General features: G+C 40.7%; 3 protein-coding genes and 1 long non-coding RNA gene across 5 annotated transcripts; 3 read left to right on the forward strand and 1 right to left on the reverse strand.

The window, feature by feature from the left end:
• Positions 1 to 632: 632 nt before the first annotated feature.
• qrfprb (pyroglutamylated RFamide peptide receptor b) lies at positions 633 to 5,048 on the reverse strand. The gene is made up of 6 exons (XM_062474448.1): positions 4,301 to 5,048; positions 3,749 to 3,907; positions 3,060 to 3,121; positions 2,415 to 2,650; positions 1,786 to 1,883; positions 633 to 1,599 (listed from the first exon to the last, which is right to left on the reverse strand). Exons 1-6 carry the CDS (start codon positions 4,656 to 4,658, stop codon positions 1,205 to 1,207), a joined length of 1,308 nt encoding a protein of 435 aa, XP_062330432.1. The 5' UTR covers positions 4,659 to 5,048; the 3' UTR covers positions 633 to 1,204.
• A 3,384-nt stretch (positions 5,049 to 8,432) lies between these two features.
• Positions 8,433 to 11,732, forward strand: LOC134030895 (uncharacterized). The gene is made up of 5 exons (XR_009931766.1): positions 8,433 to 8,489; positions 8,650 to 8,689; positions 8,854 to 9,096; positions 11,297 to 11,467; positions 11,644 to 11,732. It is a non-coding gene; the product is annotated as an uncharacterized LOC134030895 (long non-coding RNA).
• A 123-nt stretch (positions 11,733 to 11,855) lies between these two features.
• tbata (thymus, brain and testes associated) lies at positions 11,856 to 13,973 on the forward strand. The gene is made up of 5 exons (XM_062475695.1): positions 11,856 to 11,998; positions 12,565 to 12,646; positions 12,841 to 13,054; positions 13,140 to 13,180; positions 13,740 to 13,973. Exons 1-5 carry the CDS (start codon positions 11,996 to 11,998, stop codon positions 13,832 to 13,834), a joined length of 435 nt encoding a protein of 144 aa, XP_062331679.1. The 5' UTR covers positions 11,856 to 11,995; the 3' UTR covers positions 13,835 to 13,973.
• A 6,067-nt stretch (positions 13,974 to 20,040) lies between these two features.
• star2 (steroidogenic acute regulatory protein 2) lies at positions 20,041 to 22,276 on the forward strand. Of its 2 annotated transcripts, none has more exons than XM_062474806.1 (7): positions 20,041 to 20,153; positions 20,344 to 20,451; positions 20,571 to 20,701; positions 20,851 to 21,009; positions 21,114 to 21,298; positions 21,494 to 21,587; positions 22,125 to 22,276. In XM_062474806.1, the coding sequence occupies exons 1-7, from the start codon at positions 20,090 to 20,092 to the stop codon at positions 22,227 to 22,229; spliced, it is 846 nt and encodes a 281-aa protein (XP_062330790.1). In that variant the 5' UTR covers positions 20,041 to 20,089; the 3' UTR covers positions 22,230 to 22,276. The 2 variants fall into 2 exon arrangements, with proteins under 2 accessions (XP_062330790.1, XP_062330791.1); XM_062474807.1 differs by having other exon boundaries at positions 20,851 to 20,964.
• Positions 22,277 to 23,704: the final 1,428 nt, after the last annotated feature.

Here is a 23,704-nt window from a genome sequence, read left to right on the forward strand (position 1 = left end):
GGTGTTGCTGAGCTCACCAGTGCGTTCTTTCTTTTTAAGAATGTACCAAACAGTTGATTGAGCCACACCTAATGTTTTTGCTATCTCTCTGATAGGTTTGTTTTGATTTTTCAGCCTAACGATGGCTTGCTTCACTGATGGTGACAGCTCTTTGGACTTCATATTGAGAGTTGACAGCAACAGATTCCAAACACAAATACCATACTTGAAATGAACTCTAGACCTTTTATCTGCTCCTTGTCAATGAAATAACAAACTCCCATGAGGGAATAACATACACCTGGCCATGGAACAGCTGAGCAGCCAATTGTCCAATTACTTTTGGTCCCTTAAAAAGGGGGGGGCCACATATAAAATGTATTGTAATTCCTACACCGTTCACCTGATTTGGATGTAAATACCCTGAAATTAAAGCTGAAAGTCTGCACTTAAAGCACATCTTGATTGTTTCATTTCAAATCCATTGTGGTGGTATACAGAGCCAAAATGATGAAAATTGTGTCAATGTCCAAATATTTATGGACCTAACTGTACATTCTCTTGATTTGTTTCTCAGTTTAATGCATTGTAATAGAAAGACATCTAATGCTAAAATAGTCATTAATTCCATAGAATCATTACAATTAGGTAAGTATGTCTTGCATACTTAAAACACATTATGTGCCCCTATAAGACCTCAGTTATAATGATATCACATAACTGACTGTTGTTATCTGTAATTTAAAAAAGACAAAGGTTCTTGAAGATTGTAAGCATTAGTGAATAGATAAACCCTGTCATTTCATGCCCAGTCCCTGAACAATGAGGAGGCTCATTGTGAACCTGTAGCACTACTGCTGTAGCCATGTAACCCTGTTGCCAAACTGGCTCTCAGTACATTGCTACAGTACATAGACCACAGTACAGTCTTCAGAGTATTATACAGTGTTTCATGATTGCAAGCACAATCCTAGTTGAGCCTGAAGTTCAACCTACTTTATCTGCTTTGATACTGCTTTGATACTGTGATACTGCTTTCACTAGGGCAAATTTAAGCTTCCAACTGTTGTTTTGTGGGGCTTTTATCACGGTTATCCTTTCTTACTAGTCCTATTGGAAGCCTCTGGAGTATGGTATGAATAGACCTGTCCGTCCAGATAGGGTACATGCAGTACTACTGGTGGCTTCCGGTATCAAACTCATTACTTGCAACTGTGCATCCATCTCATTTGACCATAGAGGAGCTGCAGGCTGGGAGCTCAGAGTGGACAGTCGACATCCTCTCCCCAGTGAAGGCAGAGGTCTTACTGTTGGAGGACAATGAGGGCCCAGTTTCCACAGGTTGGTGCATTAAGATGTCACATTTCCCCGTTTCCAGGAAGGCCTGCCTGTTCAGGGGTTTGATGAACTGGACGCTCAGGTTGGGTCCCTCCACAAGGCCGCGCTGCTGGGTCCGCTTCCTGAGGCAGTGGAAGAGGGTGGACACACAACTCTTCTTGAAGTTCTCATTCATGAAGGCGTAGACTATGGGGTTGTTGAAGGAGTTGAAGAAGCCTATGGCCTGAACAATGGCAATGATCATGTTGACGGTCACTTCGTCATGTTTCTTTTCCAGATCATCTGCGCACACACCACAGAGATGGTTTAGGGGCTGTTTAGGCAAGTTTGGAGACCAATCATTGAATGTGAAATGAAGCAAATGTGGATAGGTCTGTAATATCAAAGGCTAGCATTTCTAGTATTGTGTTCTATGTGCACCAAAGCCTTATTGCATGTACTACTATTGGCTTAGAAAACCATACTTACTGTATTCAAAGAGCATGTGTACTGTGTGAAATGGAGCCCAACATATTGTAAACAGCAGAACAATTGTGATCATCATTTTGAAAGCCCGCTTCTTTTTCCTATGAATAGAAACACACATTTATAGCTGTTCTGGGCGACTGGCATTGGCAAACTAACAGGCCAACCTTAAATCCTGAGGGGTGACGTGTGGTATGAATGCGTTTTAAGTGGGCATTCCATCCAAGAATCCCATGAAAGTGCCATGAATTTTTTTTTATCCCTAATCATGGCAGTGGCAGGGTATGGATTATTTGGGTTACAGCTACACCAAGAATTGTGTTAGCCCCACCATGGAACAACCAAGAAAATTTCAATTTTCATATAGCCCTTTTGAACATTACTCCCGACTGACATTGATTTGATCCCCACGAATGTATGAATTAGCCCCACCGTTGTTTAGACCAAAGATTCTCTACTGCCACCTCTGTCCCTAATTTATGTTATAAGAAATAATTCATCCAAAACTCATGAATGTCAGTTAATTGGATTAGCAATTTCAGTCCAGAGTCCAGACTAAAAGCTATTGCTCTTTAAATTACTTGTTACTTGTACATAGCTAGAGCACCTTAAGACAATTGATGTCTTTGTACCTTGAGATTTTGTTAATCTCCCTGTGGTTCATGGTGCTGAGTACTGAAGAGTCGCCAACCCTCTTGCGGATCCAAAGTTCGATGCCGATACGCGTGTAGAGGAAGAGCATGGCGGCCAGCGGCAGCAAGAACAGGGCCACCATGATGAAGGTGGTGTACACCTGCCTGTGGGTCAGAGACCGCCAGCTCTCCTGACAGCACACGTGGTAGTGGTCATAAAGGAAATCGTACTTCACCTAACGAAGAGGGGAAACCACAATGAAACACTAACCCTTGTTGAAAAATCCTTCAAAGCGTGATATTTCATTGACTTTGAACATTCAAAAGAATGCCATTTGTTTAATTTAGAACTTTTTCGTTTTCTAAATTAAATAAATTACTCCACAAAAGGAAGTACTGTTAACACGTACAGTAACAGGTTTTATCATGCTAAATGCAGGTCTGTCTGCAAATTACTTTATAGCCAATATATCTTGCTCGCATTAAAAGAGTGCTTTATATAATTTATACTTGTTTATATGTTTATAATATGTTTTACTGCAGCTCCCATTACAATTATTAAGAGAATAACTAATATTTTCATTCCATTCGAATGTTGAATTTTAAGAAAAAATACGCTTTACTGATTCTATTGGCTTGTATTACCTCTAGTTGCTGTACAAACAACATTGGAGACCCAACCATCACCGACGCAATCCATACAAGACCTAGTTGATGAAAAAAGACAGTTAATGCAGAACCCTACATTTGTACAAGTAGATACATGTAGCTGATCCAGGGAGATGGTGATGAGAAAAAAAAAGTGCATAGTTGTAAATTATTCTGAAGGTATTTATTTATTTTCCAATAGTGTAATATGGTATTTTATTTTCTGGTAAAAATTGTCATTGTCATCATTCTATCACATCATTGGTCAAGTTATTACATTATTGGGTTTTATTACATTTCGATGAAGTTACGTGCACATTGCATTACATTATCAGGCGTTATTAAATTTTCAGGAAATTATTGGGTGCTAAAGGCCAGGACACATTTTCAGACAGATAGTGCTGAGTTCAGATCATTTTCATTTGTGAAATATCATTGACAGATAATCATGTTCTCTCTTCAAAGTCCTGCTTTTTGGAGGACAGGGCAAGGACAAGACTTAGTGTCCCAAATGGTCCTTCTGTTCTCCTCGTCCTCAAAATAACGATTTGAGCTTTTCTATATTAGGTATAATAAAAAGAGGTTTTGCTAGAAGCTTATTTTAGCACTTGAGGAATTGAATGTCCTCAAAATAAACAAAAACTGAAAACAGATGTCCATATTGATTTAGTCCAATCATACTCTACCTAGCATTCTATAGGCTCTTTTAGGTGTATACTGTCTTCGCATTTTCAGTGGGTAGACAATGCCCTGGTATCTCTCAATAGCGATGCAAGTCATCGTGAGAATGCCCGTAACTATGGCAGTGGTCTGTACGAAGGGAACAGTCTTGCAAACCAGAACCCCTACAAAGAGAACAGAGGGATGGAAGAAAAATTAGTAACCATGAAAGTAAACATTCAATAGAAGAGAACTTTGGCTTATTCTGTTCATACTATTAAGAACAGACTTGAAGTTGTTGCCACACTACACGAGATCGATTTCACTTTCATTGAACAGCAAATCTACGCATCTAAAGCGATAAACATAACGACAAAGCGAACAATGTTCGTCTAAATTCATACAACTCGCGTTTAACATTTATGAATTCAAAAGTTGAATATAAATAGAAAATATCTTCGATCATGGTAGCAAAAAACAGTGTAGTTTCAAATTAACTACCCCCGACAGTGAATTAGTGATCACACGTTATAGGCCTATAGCCTAATCGCATCGTGCAATATTGTTTGTAAACTTACCTCCGAGCCACTCGGATGAGATATTCTGCAACAAGGTGAATGGTATGCAAAAAAAAGTGATGAGCAGGTCACTCACCGCCAAAGAGCATATGAAAATATTTGTAGCCGTTTGCATTGCCCGTTTTCTAACAACAATGTAGACAACTAAACTGTTTCCAACAAGAGCCAATACAAAAATGATGGCATACATTATTACAAAAGTGGTCTTGGCACTAGACGGTAGTTCTGGAATATAGACAAGCGGCTGAATGTTGTATGAGTCAATAAACTCCTGTCGAGTTAGGTTGTAAAATTGGAGCATCTCTTTCAGTGCTTCGGGAGTTATTTTTGTAGAGCCCATTTCAGTCGAGGCTGCCATTCTGTTGCAACTGTAATGAGGTATCCTAAAAAATCCTTGTTTCCCAAAAAGACTCTTTCATTGTGTGCTGGACCTTAATGCTCGGTCTCCACCACAGATACTGCCCACGCGACTTCAACGGGCTTTACTGCAATTGCCGCTGTCTGTCGAGGGGTGGTACCCCAATTGCATCTCGCCAATCCTGAATCAGCGACGTCTACTTTTTTAATGCAATTGATTTTCCAATTTTTTCTTTACTGTTTCGTTGTTAGTTCAGTGGTGGCCTTCTGTTTGGAAGAAGCTATTCCATTTGCAAGCATCCACGTTGAAGTAGAATGCTGAAGATTATGCCAATTCTGTTTTTTGTTTTCTTTCCTACACTCATCCTGTCAGGCCATCCACTTCCACCCAGTCTGTTCCTGTTCCCTGTCTGTCTGTCTGTCTGTCTGTCTGTCTGTCTGTCTGTCTATCTGATTCCAGGCTCCTGGATTCCAGGCCATCTCTTCAATCTTACCCGTCAACCCTACACACCTGTCAGTCATCACTTCATCAAACCAACAGTATTTCAATCCTGGTGTTCCCTCCACTTGCCGCCAGAGCTTCTGCTCTGTCTACACAGTCAGTCCTGTTTGGCTAAATCTGGTTAATTCAGCTGTTGACAAGATCCTAATGTATGTTTTGTTTGCAGATACCCCAGTTCCATCTACCCTGCCTGCCCTGCCTTCCTCGTCTGCCCTTCATTGTCCCTCTGGTCTCTCTGTTTTTTCAATAAACCCCTCTGAACCTCTACGCCTGTGTTGTGCACTTGGGTCCACCACCCAGCCCTAACACATCCAAGCACAAGCACCATCACTTTTTAGATATCTTCATTTGCAAATATTACAACAAATTTGACAAAACTACCTGACTTCTGTCACATGTTACAGCATAGCCTGTTTGGTGGGTAGGCCTAGCAGTTACTTTAATAAACTCTTGCTTCCCTGTTCTTATTGCCTGTTCTTATTTTAAGATTTCGAATAAGAACATCTTATTAAAACAAGATAAGATATTTATTCATCTTAAATCAAATAAAGTGCACACAGAAACTACAGCTCACTGGACCATGATCTGATCATTCAATCACCTTGCAACTTTCAAAATAAAGCCATTTCTACCTCACATGTGCCTAGAAAGTATTATATTCTAGGTATTTCCATAAGAAACAAAACAGTCTCAAGAATCCATAAAGTACTTCCCAAGTTGATTTACAGGAGGGAGGCAACTGCATTCTCAAACAAGCAGAGAGTGGTTTCCATTGGCAGCAGTGGGGAAAAATTTAAGCATCTACTATTGTGCATCAGTGATGTTAATCAGTGGATTAAGTATTAGCTTCAGAGTATAATGCTTCTTGGGTTACAGAATCGTGAGGATACCTCTTTTTACACGTGTATACTCTTTACTTGTTGTGCTGACTTGGACAGGTGTGGCAAACAGGGCAGTCGTTTTTTGTAATACTTCTTTAGACAGGTCAATTGAGGTACAATTAGGATATTTAACATGACATACAAGCTGTCCACCAGCTTTCTTGTAATGAATCTGTATTGACACACTGTTCCCTGTACCCTCTGACCTTTGCATGACTGCCTCCTGCCCCCCTGTCAACCTCTCCCTCAACCTGTCTGTACTCCCCACCTGCTTCAAGAGGACCACCATCGTCCCTGTGCCCAAGAACACCAAGGTCACCTGCATGAACGACTATCGCCCGATAGCACTGACCTCTGTCATCATGAAGTGCTTCGAGCGGCTAGTCAAATCATTCATCTGCTCCTCGCTGCCTCCCACCCTGGACCCTATGCAGTTCGCATCCCGGTCCAACAGGTCTACAGACGATGCCATCACCCTGACTATGCACACCGCTCTCTCCCACCTGGACAAAGGGAATACATTTGTGAGGATGCTGTTCATTGACTACAGCTCAGCATTCAACACCATCATCCCCTCCAGACTGGTCTCCAAGCTTGTGGACCTGGGACTAATCACCTCCCTATGCAAGTGGATCTTCCATTTCCTGACGGGGAGGCCACAGGTGATGAAAACCGGTGGCCGCACCTTATCCACACGGATCACCAACACAGGCACCCCCCAGGGCTGTGTGCTCAGCCCTCTCCTGTTCTCCTTGTTCACTCACGACTGTGCGGCAACGGACAGCTCCAACCTCCTTGTTAAGTTTGCTGACGACACAACCATCGTGGGCCTCATCTCTGACAGTGACGAGTCAGCCTACAGAGAGGAGGTTGATACCCTGACATCATGGTGTCAGGACAATAACCTCTCTCTCAACGTCAGCAAGACTAAGGAGATGATTGTGGACTATAGGAGGCGGCAGGAGGAGGAGCATGCACCCCTATACATCAACGGATCCGAAGTGGAGATAGTCAGCTGCTTCAGATTCCTGGGTGAACATCAGCAATGATCTCACCTGGTCTGCTCACACCGACAAGGTGGTCAAAGCGGCCCTGAAACGCCTCTTCTTCTTGAGGAGACTGAAGAAGTTTGGCATGGACTCAGTCATCCTCACTAACTTTTACAGATGCACTATAGAGAGCATACTGACTGGTTGCATCACAGTGTGGTATGGGAGCTGCACAGACAGGGACCGCAAGGCCCTACGAAGTGCGGTCCGGTCTGCTGAGTTCACCATCGGCAGGAAGCTCCCAGCCCTACAGGACACCTACCACACACGATGCCTCAAGAAAGCTGGCAGGATTCTTAGAGACTGTAACCACCTATCATTCAGTCTTTTTACCCTGTTGCCTTCTGGCAGGCGATACCGAAGCATTCGGTCTCGCACACGCAGACTGGACAACATTTTCTTTCCAAAGGCCATCAGGCTTCTGAATGAACATTGATATGTACACTGATACACTTCTCACTTGTCACTTTACACACTGTCACTTTCAGCTACTGGTTGCACTATCAGCAATATTGCACTTTTGTACTTCACTTGTCTTAGGTTAGCATAGGTTTATAAGGTTAGTATAGGTTATTATGTGTATTATGTGTATTTAGAGGTTTAGTATACTGTATTGAATACTGTATATTATTGAATATTAGGAAGTTTACTATATTTTTGCTTATCATAGATGTAATCTATGTTCTGTGTACTGTATGTTATGCCAGTTTGCTTTGCGTTGTCTTGTCCTAAGAATTTCAGTGCCTAGTCTTACCCTGTATTTTTCTGTGCGTCTGACAATAAAAGACTTGAACTTGGACTTGAACTTGAACTGTAGGCCTATCTGATCATTATTCTTGATCAGATACACACTCTAACATACACACACACACACACACACCTGCTCTGTGGCCCTCTCTCCAACCTACCCCACTCCCCCCTACCCCAACCATACACACACACACCATATCCAAGGGTCTATATCCCAGGTATGTGACCCTTGGCCTGCCTTCCTTGAAATCAATGGGAGTTGGGCAGGGGACATACTACTCGTAGATAACTAACATGAAATAAAGACTGTGCATGTTTACATCCTATATTAGAGACCACAGAAGACAACAAACACTTCTGAATGTGTGGGCCCCTCGCTTCTGTGGGTTTCCAGTTCTCCTTTCCCATTAACATGTTTCCATGTCTACCATACAGATTACCCTGGTCATTGTTGCTATGCAACTATATTTACATAGCAACAATGTCCTGGATCTTTTTACATATGTGTTTTGTAGTGAATTTGTCCTTTGAGCGCAGTCACCCATTGTGTAAGGATGCTGTTCTGTCTTGTTAAGAGCAGGTCTCCTAGCAACATAAGACACACTAATCCTTAAAGCTAAAAGGTTTAGGAAGGACCCTTGTTTTCTGCGGTAAGAATTCATGCTAAATAATCATATATTGAATCATGGTTTGAAATGTTTTATTAGTGTACAAATCACAAAGTTTAAGTTGACATTTCATAGTAAAGTTTTGTAGAGTTTTACCAAAAAGGTGTATAAAACAGTGGCTATTTTCAGTGTATTCTGACAGTATGTTTTGAGTTGGCTCTTCGTATATTATAGTGCACAGGGTGAGTGGCATCTATTATACACTGCAATTACCAGTAGCACATACTGTACTGTAAATACTGTGCATACTGTACAATACTTTTTAGAAAGCCTGTGTACTTAAAAAAAAAAATTGTACTTGTTAAAAAATTATTATAATATCTAACATTTCCCCTCTTATTTTCAGATCCAGTACTGTCCAATACTGGAATACTCTTTCCATGCCCTGTACTGTCAAATGCAAACCAAAAAACTTCCTGTGATTATCAAAAAATGGAGGAGAAGAACATTTCCCAGGATCATCATGTTCCAACCACAGCTGACATAATTAGACTGACCCCAAAAGGTAGTCCACGCTTTGGATCTTTGAGTCATCATTCTTTCTTCTCTCGCCACAACCCTCATCCGCACAGAGTGACACACATTCCAGGTGAGTACGCACAAGCTTTGTGTTTCTATGCCTACATTGTACAAAGTCAAGCATAAAAAAACATTTAACTTGTTGTGGTTGGAAATGGTATATCTCCCATGCTCCAGTGTCTAAATACCCTTGAACTCATGGTTATACACTGATGAGCCAAAATTTCATGACCATCACAGTCCCAGGTGAAGCAAATAACATCTCCAAACAAGGGCACATGCAGTGTTACCTACCAACGGTGGTCTGAGGGACAAACCACAAACCCCACAAGGTGTTGGGCACCCAAGGCTGATCGATGCTCGAGAGCAGCAAAGGCTATCCTGTCTGGTCCGAACTAACAGAAGATCTACTATGGCACAAGTCACAGACAATGTTAAGCATGATTACAGGAGAAATGTACCATGTTTCCCACATCAGTGTGTATTTCATGTATTTGGCCTGTGCTCTATGTGAAATAATTTGGTTTGAGGTGCACTATTTGCATTTGCAGGATAAGCAGTGTAGCCTATACAATATTGGAACAAGCCATTCTGTAATTTAGTTGACATTACCAAAGTCGGCATTCAATGTTGAACAGTATGGAACAGTAAACCCTAGCTTTTTAATGGCATCCATCCACATTTTTTTTCCATTTTCAGCTTATAAGTTTTTACTGAGATGTTTTGCAAATGACAACTTTAAATGACAACATAACTTCAGCTGTTATTATTTAAAGATGCTGAAAGTGGAATTGAAAATGAGTTTTAAGTTCATCACACCACAGACTGATGTGTTGTTAATTACCCATCCAAATTTGAATAAAAAAAACACAGACAAGTATGTTAAATTAGGCTTTGAAATTGTGAGAAAATCAGCAGTCTTCTCTGCTTGAGACTGGGGGGGCGTGTTGAAGGAGCTGAAGCTCCACCCCCTCGAATTTATTGAATTTAGCAACAACAGCAACACTAGCTAAATCAATTGCAGATATCAGAACAGACCTACCTGCAGTCTCTGAGTGTTTTATGTGTTAATTACTTTGTGTTTGCATCGTACCAGCTGAGTAACAGAATGCCACCGTCTGTGATCTGACATAGATGGCTGTGACGTAGGTAGGTTGGGTTTTTCCCCCGCCTATATAAAACCTGAGCTGAAAACGGGAGAGAAACTGTTCAACGGTCTAACTCCACATTTCAGTGCGACAAAGTTTTCGCGCTTTGCACATGCTTTCAGGAACTCATTTCACACGTATGTAATGTACTGAGAAGCAATTCATGGAATTTGCTTTACAGCATCTTTAACAAGAAAGGGTCTTAGCAACACTGTTGATAAAACAAATCCACCTTTCCTGTTTTTCCATTCTCACTCTGAAAATGTATGCTACATTTAGTTGAGTCTTTCCAGGATAACATTAAATTGATGTAGTTGCTACCATGAACAGAATGTTCATTAAATGTTACAATGCTTTTATGGCACCAGAATGTATGCTTATGTATGTTACCTTAAAAAAAATGCAGTCCTGCTACTTATTTCTTTTTACTCTCAGTATTCACATTAAGTTTATTGTATGATGGCAATGACACTGCATAAATGCTAAGTTACTTGTTGTGTGTTAATTGTCCATAAAGAATGGCTCTAACTAATAATGTACTAATAAAGCACACCTCACCCCAATTCAATTTGTTGCCTGGGCGATGCTCTGCTGTCTATACATCCAGACTCCTATGGCAATGACTATCCTACAGGTTCAAAGAGAAAAAAAGCACTATTAGTGGGGATTAAAACCTTACACTTACATTAGAACATTTTAATGCCTTTGCCATACAATTACCATAGTAACTACAGTATAATGACACCAAATGGTACACCACTAATGAAATATTTTATTACTTCCAAGTTAACTAAATATTTGCCAGTGGACCAATTGTAATTTCAGAGATAAGGGAAGATGTTCTTCCCCAAGTACTACCAGTTGCCAAACAATCCAGAATAGTGATACATCCAATAATTTATCATCTTATCAAGAGTCTGGCCCTCCCGCGAGATGCCTTTGATGTTATCACTTCTGTTCCCAGTATGGTTGATGTGGTGGTTCTCCCTTCAGGCTACAGCTTTGGTTCCCTCACACTTGAGAAGAAGAGGTTGACAGAGAACTGCATATGAACAACATACTTGGTTGATAACTTGAAAAGCATCTTTGGAATTAATCTCTCTGTTCTTCCTTCTCATTCAGGTCTTAATGGAAAGCCAGTGTGTATGGTGAATGATGACTGGTATATGGCAACGTCCTTATTTCCTCATCCACTTATTAAGAGTCAAGTATTTAGGACAACTACAGGGGCGCCATTTGCCCTGCCTTTTGGACACTGTTCATATGGAGGTACAAGTGCAAAACACAGGGCAGGTGAGTTCATGAATGTGTTGCAGAATGTGTATGTAACACATTAATAAACATTGTTATGAAATGTACCCACTTAAATATGTAACAGTATCTGTGGAACGTGAATTTTTGGTTCAACAGTTTAGAATACACAGGATTGTAATGACCACTTGATCCCCAAACTTTCTTTTGCTTTGCAGCACTGTTATCAGAGGCCTGGAAAGAGGAGCTTAAAGAGCTGGCGGCCAAAGTCAATATTTCTTCCCAAATAAAAGATGTCAAGAAAGAGGCATGATTTAACATTCCTTTTTTGCATTTGTCATGTTGTACACTATACATGGAACATTATTTTCTTTGACAAATCATGTTTCGTAATGAATTATGGTTCTGTTCACAATTCGCCTGCAGCAACCAGGAGAGGCACTTGTTCGCAGAAAGACACAGTATTCTGCTCAGACAGGAAGAATCATCCCTCAATCTTCCCTAGTTTATCAGCGGCGCCCTCATCCTCACCCTCTGTGTTACACCTCATCCCTCTATGACCAGGAACTCATGGTAAATTATTCTATCACAGCAGTTCATTTAAAGAAGTCTTTACTTTTATGTCATATTTTTTGCGCTTTTATGCGGAATAGTGTATTTTCTTAATCAGCATGGATTGGTATCAACATTGCTCTGTGGATTAATGGACAAAGTCCCTTTGTTAGCATATAAATAATTTTTTATGTCATACCAATTTTCCTCAGAAATATATAAACCATTACAGGGTGTAGCCAGAAAAATATTTTTGGGTAGGCCTAGAAAAATATGGATAGGCATCTTTTCAGGGTTTTTTTACTTATATACTTTGCGATGTGCACTTGGTGCATAATATTTTGGAGATATTTTCGTCTTTGGGTAGGCGTTACAACAAATTGGGTAGGCCTGTGCCTACCCAGTCCTACCCGTGGCTACGCCCCTGTTTCAAAGGAACAGGTTTCCCTGAAGACTGACATGTATGTGTTGAAGGAGTCAACCCTCTGTATAGGCTGTCCACATACTTGCTTGTAGCTGTCTTTTCATCCTTTCTTGAAATGCCAACCAGTTGTCAGGCAGTCTCTAACACTGGTTGCTCTCAACAGGTGTTGGAGTTGCTGTGTCAGATCCTGCAGACAGACTCCTTGTCTCTGGTACAGCAGTGGCTTCTCCTGGCAGGCCAGAGGGGTAAGATACATTGTTAACCTCATCCTGCATGAGCTAACACAGCTGCCACATGTACTCAACCCCTCTAAAATGTTTAGAAGAAGTTTGCAAATGAAGCTGATGTTGACGATCAGGCTTACTGTCAGTGTCAGTGTTTTCCATGACTACAACATACTACTTTATGTTGCTCTAACAGTTGTTCTGTAAATCTCTAGAAAAGGACATGGTGATGCAGTTGATTCAACAGGCCATGGAGGACAGTGATCTCTCCAGCCATCAGCAGAGGCTGTATCAGGGTCCACTCCAGGCTCCTCAAACATCTATGACAGCTCAAATTCAGGGTCCACCTCAGGCTTTTATTCCTCGTACATCTGTGACTGCTCAGATTCCTTCCCGGGGCCAGTTGCAAAGAAAGCAAAGACTCACTGGGTTGGATGACAATTTCATCTAGGATTACAATTTGAATATTGTGAATTGTATTAGATGCAAATAAATATTTTATTTACATCCATAGTTCCCTCAAGACTCACCCTCGCTCCATGGAAGATAGACCAGGTAAAATATAAATTTAGAAATCAGACAACTCTGTAAAACTTAATGTTTCTAAATTATTTTGCTGCCTTCAAAGTCAGATTGAACTAAATACGACATTTGCCGTTGTTTAAGAAAACACTGACTTGGTCTTGAGTGTCTTCTCTGACTTTAATGATGGTCCACATACAACATTGACATTTTGTAAATGCCACACAGACTTTTCAACGAAGAGCCGTAGACAGTAGCATTAAAGGGTAACATCAGTTTTATGGGTTTTATTCTCATGTGCTTTTAGCTTTGATTAGATAGTCTTTTCCTTTCATTCTCTGTGTGGCCACATATAAACCATGGAGATCAGAGACGGTAACAGTATTCACCTTTATCAATGACTTTTAGATCTCATTTTGGTCTCATAAGAGCAGGAACTACATTTACCATAACAATCAACAATGTGACTTAACATTGTTATGTTTTTCATTAAGAAATGTTTTATTTCATCCAATCTGTTTACAGTTAAACATAGATAATACATATGTGCACTTGTACAGTGATAATTGATGCACTTATCTTCTCTGCATAGAGAACATTGGAGAAGCAGAGGTCCTTGAAATCCACCGGGACAACCCCTGTCCGCCCTGTGATGAAGAGGATGGGGAAGATCAGTCCTCTTTCTGATAGTAATTCCTCCATTTGGACCATGTTTGGTTCTACCTATAGGCAGAAGACTGCTCACATACCTTCTTCAGTTATGCTTCATTTACATTATTGTTCTGTAATGCTTTTCTTTTTTAACCAATACAATTAGGAGGGTCAATTTTAAAGAGGAGGACAAACAAATTAATTTTCACTTGTTTCTTAAAAGGTTATTAAGACAGTTGGTCTGCTTGAAAACATGATCTAGCTGAATATAAATAACGTAGAATCAAATGATTATTGGTTTTCTCTGTGCAGTGTGTTTACTTTGTTTTGTATTACAGATTTCTTTTCTGTGTAAAATTCCCTAACCTTTTAATAATATGGTACAGTTTGATCATCTTAATTAAAGCAAGGATGTGTAATCGTTTTTTAAAATATTTTTTATACTGGTTGAAGGTCTCTTCACATCCTGATAACAATCAATAATTTAAGTGGTCTAAATGTGAAAATATGTATACAGTATATATCTTCTGTGGAAGGGACATGACAAAAATGATCGACCAATCATTGCATTCGGCCTGAATTTAATGATAGGATGTCCTTCCTGTCTGTATATCTACATTTGCAAATCTTGTTTGCACCACTTGTTTGCACTATCATTAGCTCGGGTTCCTTGTTGCTGTGCAGAGCGAACGTGACAATGGAGGGCAAACCGCAGCAACCTTCTGTTCCTCCTGAAACACAAGTAAAAGCAAAGACTGAATGAGTGACTGTATTAGAAACAACAACAAATAAAAACATCTGGATCAACAGCGGTTTAAAAACAGAATCAACATAGGTGTTGCTTTTCCATGCTGGAGGCAACTGCAAATCAAAGGATCTGAAAACCGGCAGTTTGATTTGTTTTTTATCTATTTTGTTATTAATGGAATTAAGTATTTATACTCTGCTCTGTGTGTGTGTTCTTCTGTACTAGAGGAGGCGTGGCTTTTGGACAAACCTCTGAAGCAATGGCAGGATATGCTTTAAAAGTTAGCTCACTAACTGCTAGCCTCTCTGGATTACACATACTAGCTTTAATCTGTAGCTCAAATTTTTTCTAGTTTTGTATGACAATGTTATCATCAGACAATATACATTACAGACTTTTACAAAATAATGACATTTTAATAATAAATTATCAGACATCCCAACCAGCAGAGACTAATCCCCCCCCCCCCCCCCCCCTCCTGCACCTGTTTTGACCATAAATGACCATTGCACAGTCTTGCGCTCGCTCTAAATACAGCATCCCTGAATTCCGGGAGATTGTAGAGCATTTGCGGGCGTCCGGGAGCCGCTATTGAAATGCGGGAGACTCCCGGAACTTCCGGGAGACTTGGGATGTCTGAATTATTCTGTTACTATTGGCTTCTCAGTGACACCGTTTGTGTACTGAACTGTACATACAGTGGGTTAAGCAAAGGAAGTTTGTATAGTGCATTGTATTGCACAATTCTTGCTATATGTCTAGCAATACCCCTGTGCCCCACCATATGCAGCTGGTGCCAGTGTCCCTAAGAAAGCCTGAGTCCACCACTGCTCTGTACTGTATCTTTTGGTTTAGATTATGTTTGTATTGTTTTGGAATACAGTTGAAAACTGTACAAGAATATGATCTGTCCTTGAACATACCACACATCTAAGATTAGGCATATTCTTCAAACTTATGATAAGCATTGGTTGTTTAGCCATGCTTTTGAAGTTTTTGACAGTATTGTACAAAGGGTGTATTGTATAGAACATGAGACACATGATTCTTTTGAGTTCCAAAAACCACAAGGAATGGGTCTGGACCAAGCCCCTTCAAGGATGTGTTTTCATGCCTGGGAAAAATGTGATTGCATGCAGTGATTAAAGAATACATTTCAAACAGGGTCCATTTGGAGGTTCGGTAATATTGTAATCTGGGGCTTTCTGGAGCGGTTTTTACAGGTTGACCTGGGTTGAACAGAGGCATCCATGCACGCTGTGGTGTTGAGGCCTGGTCAGCAGGTTAAGTTCAGTATTCACGTCATAAGACCTCTCACAAGGACACCTGTTAAGCCTTTCTGATAAGAGGTTGCCTTTTCTCCAGCAGTGCTGTCAGCTCTGTTCTGGGGAGCGGGCCTCTCGGCTGGGGGAACAGGCATGCTGCCAGATGGCTTTGAAGGATGGCAGGCACACGCCTACCAATGCTGTAACACAGAGACCACCAGAGAGAGGGAGAGAGAGTAAGAAAGAGAGGACAAAAGAGAGGAAGAAAAGAGAGAGAAAGGGGACAAAGTTAGCTCATTAGCCTTCAAACATGACACCTAACATTCATAATCTCCATCCAAAACCTTTAATACATTGACAGCTCATTAGTGGTTAGCCTACTGACAGACTGTGTTTTGAACACTGGTAACGCAGCACTGAAACGGCAGTTTTATTTCAATGGCTAATTCAAGGTCTGGTCCTGCTTTAATTAATTTCCTTGAATAATGCAACTACGTATTGGTGTTTTAATCAGCACTTAATTTCTGTATTGACATATACGACAATACGCTTATCTTGATTTGGGGCAGCTGTCCTTTAGAAATGAAGGTGTTTTAATCTGAAGCTGTCTTTCATGGTCACATTTCAGTGCTCTGTCCAAAAGGCAAGAATCAAGAGGATTTTCTGGAATGTTCGGTGTTTATGACAGTCCCATCTCACACACCCCCTCCCTCAGCCCATTAAAGGCCTCTTCCCTTGGCATGTCCTCAGTAAAGGCAACAAACATGGCGGTCGGTTTCCATGTCTTTTAATTATAACTGAATGTGGATATGATTTAGATGGTAAGCATCTTTCAAATCCATTGAAATTAGCTTGAAGATTCAAAATACCTATCTCTAATACCTGGCTTTGGAGTGTTGTCAATTGTGTTTCATGTGAGACAGTACAGTAGATAGGATTGGGAAAAAGCATCTGAAATTAAATGTATTTGACCCCTAGCTTTCTATTTGAGCAGTGCTTTCATTCGAACCAGCCTGAGATAAAGAAACTGAAAAGAATTTGCCCCAAAATTGCCAGAGGACAGACTGAATTAAACTTTTGAGTGCCGTCTGCCACTATTTACATTTTACATTTAGTCATTTAGCAGACGCTCTTATCCAGAGCGACTTACAGTAAGTACAGGGACATTCCCCCTGAGGCAAAGAGGGTGAAGTGCCTTGCCTAAGGACACAACGTCATTTGGCACGTCCGGGAATCGAACTGGCAACCTTCAGATTACTAGCCCGCTTCCCTCACCGCTCAGCCACCTGACTCCTCCCACTATAGTGTGCAGTCTTCTACAAGGGTGATTGTCCTCAAAAGTCCCCCTGTCCATTTGCTGAATGAGAGATGGTTACTTTCACAGGGACTACAAGGGAACATTGGGCTACTGAGGGGAAACAAGGTGATACTGTAGACAGAATGCAAGATAATAGCACATACTTACCTCACATCTGGAAATCCACAGCAGGTTAGGATTTTGTGCAAATGGAAGCAGAAGGGCGTTCAAGTGGAGATTCATTTTCTGCAATTACCTCTACAACATGCAAAACTAAATTAATGACTAGAAAGTATTAGCCATGAAGCATTACGCATCTTCTATTGTTTTTATGCAGTGGTTACAGTTTTTTCTGATTACTGAGGCATTATCTTTGAAACAGCTATTTTTGCTCAACTATTTTTGCTCAACTAACACATTAACAAGAAACAACTCTTGAAAAACTCCCCAATATCTTTTTTTATAGATGTTTTTTGTCAAACTGTACAGACAAACCATCATTTTAATAAGGACATGAAGCACCAACTACGTGCTGATAGTATAAACACAAAAACACTTGTGGATTATCCTTTTTCTGTGTACAGGGTATAGCAGTTTATCATAACATTTTGTCAAACATGTAGTACTGTAAACACACATCCACAAAGACATCAAAATGTTTAAAATGTATGTTTTCCAAACACAACACACTATCGACACAAGGGGAGAAAAGTAAAACAAATAAGTAAATAAGTACTAAAACAAGACAAGACAATCAAGATGTGCTTTAAGTGCAGACTTTCAGCTTTAATTTCAGGGTATTTACATCCAAATCAGGTGAACGGTGTAGGAATTACAATACATTTTATATGTGCCCCCCCCCCCCTTTTTAAGGGACCAAAAGTAATTGGACAATTGGCTGCTCAGCTGTTCCATGGCCAGGTGTATGTTATTCCCTCATGGGAGTTTCTTTGTTTCATTGACAAGGAGCAGATAAAAGGTCTAGAGTTCATTTCAAGTATGGTATTTGTGTTTGGAATCTGTTGCTGTCAACTCTCAATATGAAGTCCAAACAGCTGTCACCATCAGTGAAGCAAGCCATCGTTAGGCTGAAAAACCAAAACAAACCTATCAGAGAGATAGCAAAAACATTAGGTGTGGCCAAATCAACTGTTTGGTACATTCTTAAAAAGAAAGAACGCACTGGTGAGCTCAGCAACACCAAAAGACCTGGAAGACCACGGAAAACAACTGTGGTGGATGACAGAAGAATTCTTTCCCTGGTGAAGAAAAACCTCTTCACAACAGTTGGCCAGATCAAGAACACTCTCCAGGAGGTAGGCGTATCTGTGTCAAAGTCAAAAATTAAGAGAAGACTTCACCAGAGTAAATACAGAGGGTTCACCACAAGATGTGAACCATTGGTGAGTCTCAAAAACAGGAAGACCAGATTAGAGTTTGCCAAAAAACATCTAAAAGACCCTGTACAGTTCTGGAACAACATCCTATGGACAGATGAGACCAATATCAACTTGTACCAGAATGATGGGAAGAGAAGAGTATGGAGAAGGGAAGGAACTGCTCATGATCCAAAGCATACCACCTCATCAGTGAAGCATGGTGGAGGTAGTGTTATGGCGTGGGCATGTATGGCTGCCAATGGAACTGGTTCCCTTGTATTTATCGATGATGTGACTGCTGACAAAAGCAGTAGGATGAATTCTGAAGTGTTTCTGGCAATATTATCTGCTCAGATTCAGCCACATGCTTCAGAACTCATAGGACGGCGCTTCACAGTGCAGATGGACAATGACCCGAAGCATACTGCGAAAGCAACCAAAGAGTTTTTTAAGGCAAAGAAGTGGAATGTTCTGCAATGGCCAAGTCAATCACCTGACCTAAATCCAATTGAGCATGCATTTCACTTGCTAAAGACAAAACTGAAGGGAAAATGCCCCACGAACAAGCAGGAACTGAAGACAGTTGCAGTAGAGGCCTGGCAGAGCATCACCAGGGACGAAACCCAGCGTCTGGTGATGTCTATGGGTTCCAGACTTCAGGCTGTCATTGACTGCAAAGGATTTGCAACCAAGTATTAAAAGTGACAATTAGATTTATGATTATGTTAGTTTGTCCAATTATTTTTGGTCCCTTAAAAAGGGGGGGGCCACATATAAAATGTGTTGTAATTCCTACACCGTTCACCTGATTTGGATGTAAATACCCTGAAATTAAAGCTGAAAGTCTGCACTTAAAGCACATCTTGATTGTTTCATTTCAAATCCATTGTGGTGGTATACAGAGCAAAAATGATGAAAAATTGTGTCAATGTCCAAATATTTATGGACCTAACTGTATATTCTAAATTTACATTAATTAATACTTCACACATTTTGACACCTGTAAGTGTGTTTTTAAAGTACTTTATGACAAAACTTTATGGCAAACAGCTTTGCCCTGCAAATTTTTTACATGTATTTATACAATCCATGTGTAGCAGCTGCTTTTTGTGTGATCATTTGTGTGCATTGTTTTGATGCATAAACACAATGATTTCAAAGGGGATGAAGAGTTTTCCAAGAATTGTTTGTTTAGTGTGATGTTTTGCTGGTTTGTTGTGATGATTTCTGGTTAATGTGCTTAGTTGCCAATTGTTTCAAAGATCGTGCATTAACAATCAGAAAAAACTGAAAGATCATCACAAAAGCAACATCTACAAAACATGGCTTTATTTTAACTAACTGCTGACTGAATAGCCTCTTATGTTCTCCTTGCATACATTGCACTCTTTATGCATCTTGGATATTTTGGTATATATATTTTTTTTGTAAAACTTTTTTCAAGTACCATTTGCCATGGCCTTACACCAAAGCGACCTTGGGGGCAGAATTTCATTTAAAGCCTATCTTCCTCCCTGTCCCTTATCTCATCACAAAGTCCTTCACTTCCCCTATAAAGTCTGGCACCCCTCTCCTCCAGGCTGCCGTTGTTGGACTGACACTATGCTGCCTGCTGTTGTCAAGCTCTGCTGTGGAATCTCCTATCCCCACCTCAGGAGCATGGCAGGTATAGAGATCACAACCCCCTCATCTGCACAGTAACCATCTCTCCTCTCTTTAACTGGATCTTCATACATGATCTCGACGGATTTCTGTACAGGAACTGACTTCATAGGATAGGGCTTGTTGTGTTTGACCATTTTGTCATGGTTGAAGGAGAACTATCCTTGCTGACAGGTCTATTGCTTTTTCCACAGGACTGCAACGCACAGCTATGGCAGCAATCGGCCAGGAGATCGCTCACCTGCAGCGAGGTGGGCGAGTCCAGCTTCCAGAGTGGATGGGTCATATTGGTTGGCGCAACGGTAAACTTCAGTGTTCATTGTGCTGATGAGTGTGATGATTGTGTTGCTGTATTGTATACACATGCATTTTCAATAAGGGTGTGGTATGTTACCATACTGACCTATGGAAAACTTCACAGAGTCCAGGAGAGAAGAGGTTAGATTAGTCAACACAGGTGACCTGTTATATATACACCAAGGACAAGAGGCATTGAGTAAAGCCCTGGAAATCGCAGAGGACAAGGATGGATGGAAGATTGAAATAACAGAGGTATAAATCACGCTGCTTGTGTCGCCGATATGCTCAGTCTCTCGTTCTCTCCATATCTATCTCATCTCTTTTGCTCTTTCAAGCATCGCAACATCTTTCTCTGAATAACTTTCGCTTTAACGGTTGTCACTGTAAACTGTCTGTTGCAGGAGAACGGGGATGTGATATGTAGTAAAGTTCTGCCAGGAGCCAAAAAGGTCTTCAGACTGGAGGCTGTGTTGAATGCCACACCAGAGGAACTTCATACCATCTTGTTTGTGAAGGTAGAAGAGATGCACCAATGGAACCCTAGCATTCAGCACATTAAAGTAAGATTACCATCATGGGAGGCCACGTTCTCTTTGTGACAGAAGGTCACACATTAATTAAGTCAATAGCATTTTCTGACTGTCACCTGTTTATTCTGTTTAAGATCCTTAAGCAAGTCAATGCAGAAACCATGGTTACACATGAGGTGTCAGCAGCGACAGCGAGCAATTTAATAGGTCAGCGGGACTTCCTGAGTGTGAGGCACTGCTACAAACATAATTCACGTATATACTTGGGGGGCGTGGCAACTGACATAGAATCCCACCCACCTCAGAAAAACTTTGTGAGGTAGGTTTATCACCTTAAAGGACAAGGTCAGTTTTTATATTCTGTTCATTTTCTTTCTCAGCTACAGTAGTGAGTCTCCATAACATCTATTTGAATTCTTCAATGCTTTTTCAAACCCTCCACTGGGTCTGGCCAGCGGGGGAAGAGTTGAAGTAGCCTTAGTAATATGAGCTTTTCTTTCATCTGGACCCCCAGGGCGCAAGACGGACCGACATGCATTATCATTGAGGCACTGCGAGATGACACCAGGAAGAGTCGCTTCATATGGCTTCTCAACATGGATGTCAAGGTTGATTGTGTTCTTTATGTTGTCCATTTGATTTTCTGTCAAAATAAAATGCTTTAGAATCAGCATTGCAGCCAGCAAGCAGCATTATGAAGCTTAATACTGTATGTGTCACTGCAATCGTAGCTGTTCATGCTTGCCTTTGTGAATTTGCCATTTGGATGTGTCTGAACTAATCCCTATGCACCATCTATTTGTGACAGTAGTATAGTGTAAACACAGATGGATTGATTGGTTTGTGGATTTCTCACCTTGAGTAGACTGATTTAGCTGATCCATGTGAAATGTGAATGCACACATAAAAGGAGCGGTTAAATGACCACTAATGACACAGAGGCATACACATTCTCCGGTGATTTGGAATGAAGAAGACAAATTCTGGTTAATCCATGACTCATATTTGCACTTGCTAAGAGAAGGTAGTGTTTTATCTTACAGTGTAAGAGAAGGTAGTGTCTGGACAACAGTGTTCAGGTTTGCTAGTCATTCCCCAAGCTGTCAGAGACAGTTTCTAAATCACCATGTTTTTTGTGTTTTCAGGGCTGGCTGCCAAAGTCTATAGTCAATCAGGCCCTGCCTCGGGCACAGGTGGATTTCACCAGACACCTGCGAAGACGTCTGACAGAGGGACCTGTGCACGGCTGAGTCACACACACACCGCTACACCATGCTGTGCTCCCGAGCACCGGAACACACACCGTGGGGTGGGGGATGACTGAGATAGAGAGAGTCTGACTACCTCCTCAAAAAGTCAGTCAGCAGGCAGTGCCTTTTCAATGAGCTGTCAGAAACACAAAGGGCTCAGAGACACGGTAGGACGCCCTGCGAGGGACACAATAACTGAAACCCCATCTGCCTATCACGACCGTGTGTACAGCAAACAATAGGAATTGATACAGTACCACACAAACCTCACTTACTTCTACCTTCACTGAGGGAACATTTTGTTGACTATAGGACTTCCATCTTTGAATGAAAATGTACTATGAACTAAGAAACAAACTCTTTGTTTGAAGTGTTTGAAAACTGATATATTTTTGGGAAATTTTGGCCTTGTTCTCCAACGACTTAATTCAATGACTAGGGTTTTCATCCGGCTCTGTTAAACTGTTAAAATATGACCGCCCTTTGTGTGTATACTCATCCCCCTTCCCAATGTATTCAAAGGATTAACATAATACACAGTAAAGACCTCATGGATATCGATTGGGTGCTTATTCTTTGTACTGTATACTATGACTGCCTAAAGTCCTGTCTTTCCTGATTGTTTCCTGATTGCTTGTCCTAGAGTTGTCTTAAGACCCTGTATGTTTTGCGATCCTATTTTGGCCCTGAACAAAACTTGTTTACTATGACAGTACTTATTGGGGTCATTGTCTTATATGATAATGTCGCATCCAAGAGTTTGGAAGCAGTTGTATCTGCTGTTATATGATTAGTTAAAACTAGTGAACCATATCCATTGGCAGCCAAATAGTACATACCCTTTCACCATAAAGCACCTGACGAGAGCCTTTTTCATGCCAAATGTCCTAGTACTGTGCGAAAATACTGTTTATTCCAAAACATCTATAATCTCTGAAAGGGTTACACAATGATACAATTAAATGGCCTCTGACCATTTCATGACTATGAATTGAGTGTCTACTGTAATCATTGTATATGTTTATAATTTTCTATTATAAAAAAAAAAATATATATATATATATGTTAAATCTTTGTATATATGATTTTTTCTATAAACAAAGTTCTCTCCAAAATGGCATCAGATGAGCCACTGTACCTTGAAACTCTAATGGTTTATGTGAGTAAGAGTGCTATCTGAGCGCACTCTGCTGTATGACATTTGCTTAACCCTTGTGTTATCTTCGGGTCATTCTGACCCATCAGTCATTGTGACCCACCGTCGTATTGCGACAGATTTACCGCATACAAAGACAAAGTGAAGCATTTTCTTTTAACCGTTGGGCTGTCTCAGACCCCCCACATTGCAAAGGTTAAAAGAAAATTATTTTAATTTGTTTTTGTATTGGGTAAAATTGGGTAAACACAACGATGGTTCGTTATGAACCTTTGGGTCATGTGACCCGAAGGCAGCACGAGGGTTAAGTTTGAAGCCT

This window comes from Osmerus eperlanus, chromosome 12 (genome assembly GCF_963692335.1).
Source record: "Osmerus eperlanus chromosome 12, fOsmEpe2.1, whole genome shotgun sequence".
NCBI classification, from domain to species: domain Eukaryota; kingdom Metazoa; phylum Chordata; class Actinopteri; order Osmeriformes; family Osmeridae; genus Osmerus; species Osmerus eperlanus.

Coding starts and splice junctions, on each gene's coding strand:
- qrfprb (XM_062474448.1), bottom strand. CDS start 4,658: ATGGCAGCCTCGACTGAAATGGGCTCTACAAAAATAACTCCCGAAGCA. Junction 1,884..2,414: donor GAGATTAACAAAATCTCAAG/GTACAAAGACAT, acceptor TTCTATTCATAG/GAAAAAGAAGCGGGCTTTCA. Junction 1,600..1,785: donor ACACATGCTCTTTGAATACA/GTAAGTATGGTT, acceptor GTGTGTGCGCAG/ATGATCTGGAAAAGAAACAT.
- tbata (XM_062475695.1), top strand. Junction 12,647..12,840: donor TCTCCTGGCAGGCCAGAGGG/GTAAGATACATT, acceptor GTAAATCTCTAG/AAAAGGACATGGTGATGCAG. Junction 13,055..13,139: donor AGAAAGCAAAGACTCACTGG/GTTGGATGACAA, acceptor TTACATCCATAG/TTCCCTCAAGACTCACCCTC.
- star2 (XM_062474806.1), top strand. CDS start 20,090: ATGCTGCCTGCTGTTGTCAAGCTCTGCTGTGGAATCTCCTATCCCCAC. Junction 20,154..20,343: donor CCACCTCAGGAGCATGGCAG/GTATAGAGATCA, acceptor CTTTTTCCACAG/GACTGCAACGCACAGCTATG. Junction 20,452..20,570: donor TCATATTGGTTGGCGCAACG/GTAAACTTCAGT, acceptor AAAACTTCACAG/AGTCCAGGAGAGAAGAGGTT.